At 38.8% G+C, this 7,500-nt stretch overlaps 2 protein-coding genes and 1 pseudogene across 2 annotated transcripts in view; all 3 read left to right on the top strand.

Annotated features, from left to right (window-relative positions):
* Nucleotides 1-7,500, top strand: part of LOC149045075 (uncharacterized) — a 61,035-nt gene that overhangs the window by 27,734 nt on the left and 25,801 nt on the right. The window lies entirely within an intron of this gene.
* The window catches only part of LOC149045078 (uncharacterized), a 14,374-nt gene that overhangs the window by 6,579 nt on the left and 295 nt on the right, over nt 1-7,500 (top strand). The window contains exons 2-4 of the mRNA XM_089208323.1: nt 5,437-5,486; nt 5,600-5,628; nt 6,004-7,500. The exon at nt 6,004-7,500 is cut by the window's right edge and continues 295 nt beyond it. Of these exons, the coding sequence (XP_089064449.1) occupies nt 5,458-5,486; nt 5,600-5,628; nt 6,004-7,055 (1,110 nt within the window). The 5' untranslated portion in view covers nt 5,437-5,457 and the 3' untranslated portion in view covers nt 7,056-7,500. The remainder of the gene's footprint in view (nt 1-5,436; nt 5,487-5,599; nt 5,629-6,003) is intronic.
* LOC149045080 (uncharacterized) lies at nt 2,706-5,469 on the top strand (annotated as a pseudogene).

A 7,500-nucleotide genomic window follows, 5' to 3' on the forward strand; every position in this document is an offset into this window, starting at 1 on the left:
TTCATCTCACCATTTGGTCGATTTCGATACAAGCGAATTCCCTTCGGTATCAAATCTGGCCCTGAGAAGTTTCAGAGTGAGATCTACCGAATACTAGGTGGTCAACAAGGTGTGGTATGTCTCATGGATGACATTGTCGTGGTCGGAAAGAACCAGGAGGAACATGACGAGAGACTCGTACAGACATTAACACGGCTGAAAGCAGCAGGTGTCACCTTGAATAAGGATAAGTGCCAATTCAGCAAAAGCCAGATTGACTTTCTAGGTCATCGGATCGGAGTTAATGGTGTGGAAAGCTCTCCAGAGAAGGTTGAGGCTATATTGAAAATGCGTGCTCCATAGAATGTGAGTGAGGTAAGAGGTCTGATGGGTACAGTGAACCAGCTCATGAAGTTTGTACCCAACCTTGTTACTATGACACAACCTCTACGTGAACTCTTGAGCTCTCACAGTGCATGGTGCTGGGGTCCAGCACAGGAACAGGCTTTTAAAGAGATTAAACAATGCTTGACGAGCAGCCCAGTGTTGCAAATATATAATCCTTCACTGGAGACCAAGGTGTCAGCAGATGCGTCTTCATACGGACTTGGCGGAGTGCTTTTGCAAAAGCACGGTGACAGGTGGGCGCCAGTGGCGTATGCGTCCAAAAGCCTTCTGGATGTAGAGAAAAGGTACGCCCAGATTGAAAAGGAGGCCTTAGCTAGTACCTTCGCATGTGAACGATTCACAGATTACATTCTGGGAAAGGATATTATACTAGAGACTGATCATAAGCCTCTTGTACCACTGCTATCCACGAAGGAGTTGGATCAACTACCCGTACGTATTCAACGAATGAGAATGAGGCTCATGAGATACTCGTTCACACCTGTTCATGTGCCAGGAAAACTGTTGTACACTGCCGACACGCTATCCCGTTCTCCAACACCAGCCAAATCAGGTGATTCATTTCATGAGGAAGTGAACTTATATGCTCATCAAGTCATAGCTGGAATGCCTATCAGTGATAGCAAATTAGATGATATTATGATCCATCAACAGGAGGATGAAGCATGCAGGCAAATTATGAACTATGTAGCTGAAGGTTGGCCTGAAAAACATAATGTCAAGGGTTTAGTCAGCCCTTATTTTGCTCATAGAGCAGAGCTGACAGTGGTTAAAGGGCTGTTGATGATGGGACCTCGAGTCGTTATACCATCGTCTATGAAATTGGAAGTCCTGGATAAGATCCACGACGGTCACCAAGGGATTGTCAAGTGCAAGGCATTGGCCAGAAACACAGTGTGGTGGCCAAGCATGATGAAGAATATAGAGGAGTTAATTGAAAACTGTCGCAAATGTCAGTCTAACAGGAAAAATCCTCCAGAACCTCTAGTTCCTACCATGCTCCCACAACGACCATGGCAATACATAGCCACTGATGTCTATGAACTCAATAAAAGACTGTATTTAGTAATGATTGATTACTACTCCAGATGGATAGAGGTAGCTAGTCTGAGTTCAACTGCCTCAGCAGAGGTCATAGACAGGATGAAACGTGCATTTTCCAGATTCGGAATTCCAGATCAAGTAAAATCTGACAATGCCAGCTACTATACATCAAGGGAATTTAAGATGTTCACTTTAGATTACGGGTTTCGACATGTCACTAGCAGCCCAGGTCATGCTTCAGGCAACGGTGAAGCAGAGAGAGCAGTGCAAACAGCTAAACGTCTCCTAGCTGGCTCTCAAGATCCTTATCTTGCTTTGCTACAGTATAGAGCGACACCATTGGCTAATGGTTATTCTCCAGCTGAGCTAATGATGTCAAGGAGGCTAAAAACCAAAGTGCCGGTGGCCCCGTCTCAGCTGTCCCCAAACCTTGTGCAGAATCATGCCCTACGTCAGTTTGAAGACAATCACAAAACCAAACAGAAGCTGCACTTTGACAGAAGGCATTCAGCGAGGCCTCTTGTTCCCTTAGAGAAGGGAGATGAAGTGATGGTACAAGACAGAGGACAGTCTGGAATAGTAGTGGAGAAGTGCACACCTCGTTCTTATGTGATCCATACGGACACTGGGTCATATAGAAGGAATAGAGTACAGATCAACAAGATACCACCCCCACCCCCAGCTGCAGCTACATCTCCAGCCAAACCCACACCGGTGCCAGTACCTCCATCACCTAAACTTCCTTCACCCCAAACAGCTAACACTGCAGAAGGAACTGGCACATCCAAAGTGTACACCAGATCTGGCCGTCAATCTAAGCCCTCATCTAGATTGAAGGATTATGTGCCATAAGTGAAGTTATACTTTCTGGCCAGATTTTCTCTGGTTTCTCAGACAGAAAGTCATAACTATGAACGCGTATTCTAGTGTGTGTGAGACTTAGTGCAGAGACATACGACAATAGCTACCCAGGATGTGTTTCTTAACAAAATGACGATTACTTGAGGACATTTGATTGACGTTGTTTTGATTTTGAATTTCACGCTAGATAAGAAACAAGTATGTCTAAGTAGTTTCTCTTTTATTATCTTAAAGGGGGAGATGTGCTGTATTCGATTTACGTTTACATTAATTCAGCCTCGCTTCCGTTCATGATTCGATGTATGATCACTTCCGGTAATGGCGACGACACATGTTAGAAAATATTAAAAGTTCTGTGTTGAAATCCAAGAATATATCTCCGTTTCTCGTGCCATCCGAACATCACAGAGCCCTAATAAACTACCATCTAAATTGAAGAAAAGAACAAAAGCTAGAATAATAAGAAGTTGCTGGTTCAATAAAGAAAAGGAACCAGAAAAGCACTATCGTGAACTCACTATGCTCTTCACTCCTTGGAGAAATGAAGAAACTGACATAATAGGTGTTTGTTCTTCTTACAAAGAAAGATATATGCTGCTATCAAATGTAATTTCCAAACAAATGGAACAATATGCAGTCTGTAATCAAGACTTAAGTGAAATGGAACAGGAGATGACTAGTGTAGAAGACTCTTATGACTCAATAGCACCTGCTACTCAAAGTGTTGAGCTCCAAGATAAAGCTGAAGGTAGTAGAGATTTACATCCTGACTTCAATGAAAACTACAATTTTGCAGATGACATTGGCATTCCCTCTATTGACTCAAATTCTGAGCCACTAATATTGAATGAGTTAGAAGATAATGAATATAGACACCTCGTACAGATGTTGAATGAGAAACAAAAAGAATTCTTTTACCATGTTTTACATCTTATAAAAACAACTGATGAACCGTTCTACTGCTTTCTCAGTGGGGGTGCAGGTGTTGGCAAAACACACCTTACCAAAGCTCTATATCAGGCAGCATTAAAGTATTATAATACCAGAGCTGGTGTTGATTTTACAGAAATAAAAGTATTATTGTTGGCACCTACTGGCAAAGCAGCTTATAACATCAATGGCAATACAATACATAGTGCTCTTACAATACCTGCATCTCAATCATTAAAGAACTACAAATCTCTCGATTCAAGCAGACTGAATACATTGAGATGTCAAATTGGTGGAGTAAAACTGATATTTTTAGATGAAATATCAATGGTGGGTAATGCAATGTTTAATATCCAAATTTACAACCGCCTCAAGGATATTAAGGGTAGCTCAAAACCCTTTGGAGGTGTTAGTATTATAGCTGTTGGCGACTTGTTTCAACTACCACCAGTCATGGATAGTTACATATTCAAAGATATGAATCACTCAGAATATGCCATTCTTGCACCCAATCTTTGGAATGAACTTTTTAAAATGTTTGAACTCGATGAAATAATGAGACAACGAGAAAGCAAAGAGTTTGCTGAAATGTTGAACAGACTTAGAGAGGGAAAGCATACAGAACAAGATATTGTTAACTTAAAACAAAGAATAATAGAAGCCAACAATAGTAACTATCCACTTGATGCACCACATCTTTTTACAGAGAATGAAAAAGTAAATAAGTTTAATGATAGAGCACACCGTAGCATATCTGATTCTAAGTATACAATTAAAGCACATGACAGTGTCATAGGAGCTACATCTACTGAACTAAGAGATAAAATAATGAAGCAAATACCTAACCTGGAACCAAAAAACACTAAACAGCTGCATTACAATCTAAATCTTGCAGTTGAAGAAAGAACAGAAATATCACTGAATACAAGAATTGATGATGGCATGACAAATGGTGCTAGTAATGTAATTAAACTGATTCAACTTCATGCACCAGACAGACCATCTGGTGTCATATGGGTCCAATTTGAACATGCTGATGTAGGTAGAAAAACCAGACATGATAACAGACAATTGTATACCCAAGGCATCGAGCCTACTTGGACATCTATCAAACCTGTTACCGCAGTGTTTGCATTTGGTAAAAATCGAACTGTTCAAGTTGTAAGAAAACAGTTTCCACTTAGACCTGCTGCTGCCAAAACAATTCATAGATCACAAGGTGACACAGAAACCAGAGTTGTAGTTAACTTTGGAACTAGACGAAGAGCAATTCCTCATATGCATTATGTTGGGCTCAGCAGAGTAACAACTATAGAGGGACTGTACATCACTGAGCTCAGTGAAGACAAAATAACTGTTAGCTCAGAAGTTGAAACATATGAAATATCTTAGAACAGAGGGCAAACTTGAACTATGCATTTCACCTGTCTACAATGCTGATGAGAGAGCTATAAAAGTGTGTTTCTTGAATGCACGTTCCTTGCATAAACATATTGATGATGTGCATGCAGACTTAAACTACCTAACAACAGACATCAATATTTTTTCTGAAACACGTTTCAGTAATGCTGATAGCAATACCATGTATCAAATTGGACAGTGTAGTTTATTTAGAAATGATGATATTCGTAATGATAATGGTCGTCCATATGGCGGGACAGCAGTGTATAGTCGCATTGATTATTACCCTGGCTATCCATTCTGCTGTAATAGAAGTGGAATAGAAATAATTGCAATCAGATTAATGGTTATTCCTCATATAACAATTATAGGAATATACCGCTCTCCTAGAGTGCCAGTTAGTCAGTTCTGCACTGCTCTAAGGCAAACACTCATGCTATCTTCAACCAAGTTTAATGTGTTTATTGGAGACTTCAATATCAATTGGCTCAATGAATATCAACGAAGACCACTTTATGATCTCTTTGTCAAGGATAACAACTATAGACAGCTAGTGTCCTGTTATACAACAGATAATAAGACTTGTATTGATCATGTATATACAAATTTGCCTGAAACACATGTGAATGTCAATATATTAGAAACATATTTCTCTGATCATAAAGGAATTTGTGCAGTAATTAGCTGCTTCAGCTAAATAATAAATTGGCTCCTTAAGTTCCCATAGTGGCCAACATAGCATTCAAAACAATCAAACTAACTTTAAGCAACTAAAAGCACATAATTATATTGTTAATTGTTTTAACTTAACAGATCAATAGAGATACCGCCAACATGTCTCAGTCATCGGACTCATCACCAAAGTAAGTATACCTTTAACAATGTTTTTTTTTTTCATGTGTAAGATGTTTATATGGAGTCTTGTTTTTCAATCATTATAAGATAATTTACATGTGCCTATTCTTCTCTTTTCCAGAAAAAATTATCAAGAGTCCAAATTTACATGTAAGTAACCACAGTATTTCATTTCATACTTTTTTGCCTAACAAACAACTATATACCGGTTACTCTGGACCACAGTAACACTTTTATGTAATACTTACAGTATTTAGTACTTATTCAAATTTAAATGAATTCTAAACTAGTACCGGTAACTTCAAAAGTCCATGTCAGTCTTACACTTAGTTTGATACTTAGTGAAGACCACTATACAATAGCAGTTCCAGTAATGAAGGTTTTGCTAATTATTTCACTAAGTGAGATTGCATTCTAGTCTCACATAGCACACTCTTGGCAGAGACTTAATGTCACTAATGCTTCAAAATAATTGAATGCATACTTCTTTTCCAATCTAATAACTGCTTAACTTTCAATTTTCAGCTCTTGAAGGATATATGCATGGCTTAAGTAAAATCAAGACTGCATCAAATGGAACAACAAATTACTTTGACCTCAAGCTCCAGACGTCTGACGATAAAACTGTTCGCCTTGTTTGTTTTTCACCACCAAAACGGAGCGTTCTTCTAACTGCATATGAAAAAAGATCACCAGTTAAAATAGAAGCCAACTTGAACCCTAAAAAACGACTTAACAGCGACTTAGAAGAGTACACAGTTCCTAAGAGTGCTAAAATAATGCCAACTGAGCTAGAGTTCAACTTCTATGAGAATCTTGACAATCATTTACATGCAGTCAGTCAAGCACTTCAAGCCAACATCTATACCACTGTAGACCTTAAGGTCAAAGTCATTATCAAAGAAGAGAATAAGAATCCCATTGTTCAAGACACAAAAACCAGATACAAGTGTGACACACTAGTGGCTGATGAAACTGGATGTGCTAAGTTGGTGTTATGGGAGAACACAATAAATCAAGTGGCAAGAGGAAAGTCCTACCATTTCAAAAATGTAACTGTGCGCATTTTCGATGATGAGAAATATCTGAACACCAATGAATCCACAACAGTTGAAGAAATAGATGATATTCAGAATATCAACGTTGACGCACCAGAAATCAAGAATAATCTCCTCAAAGTGAAAGTGGTAGGAGTAAACATAAAGAAGTCACCATCTTGCTTGGCCTGTAACCACACATTTCCAACTAAAGAGCAACCAGCACCAGATGTAGAAGAAATAACCTGTACCAATTGTAACATCACAACACTAACATCTTTCTGTAACACAAAGATGGTGGCACAAATAATTGTTAAAACTACTACTCAAGAATTAGAAACCTATACATGTTTCAATGATGGCATCAAGAGTTTTCTCAAGAATGTAAAATCTCCTAAATCTTTGACACAAATAGAACCAGCAGAACTTAAATTCCTCCTCTTGAAATCTGGTCAACACACTATAATAGTTGACAAAAAGGCAAAAATCATAGCCCAATTTCTACCTGCCCCTAATCACCAGTCAACTGTAACACCCTGAGGGGCAGGAGGAGGCTTTTTGGTCATATATTGAAAGAGAAAATGTTACTTGTGCAGTAAGAACTGAGAGTTCACAAATATTCTGATATTAATAATATTTAATTGATTATTTTCTGTGAAACTCACGACTATTGTTTTTCACATTGAGTTCAGCAAAAAAAGGCAACACTCGTCAATTTGTTACAAGAATGCGAAACTGTGCACATTCAGAGGTGTGGCAAACAGTGGTATCTACTAAAACTAGAACACCGGAACATCCACTAACAATGTTAGTGAACAGTTAGAATCAGGGTTGGAATTGACGGTTAGTGGTGAGCGATTAGCAGCTATGGTTTGCATTTACTGTTTTTGGTGGTTAGGATTTTTTAAAGGGTGTTCCAGCCGCCTCTAAGTTGTTCCGCTACAACAGTGTTCCTGGTTTTAGTACACGCCAAAAGTAGTGTAGT

This window comes from Pocillopora damicornis, chromosome 5 (assembly GCF_964200805.1).
Source record: "Pocillopora damicornis chromosome 5, jaPocDami1.2, whole genome shotgun sequence".
Classification (NCBI taxonomy): Eukaryota; Metazoa; Cnidaria; class Anthozoa; order Scleractinia; family Pocilloporidae; genus Pocillopora; species Pocillopora damicornis.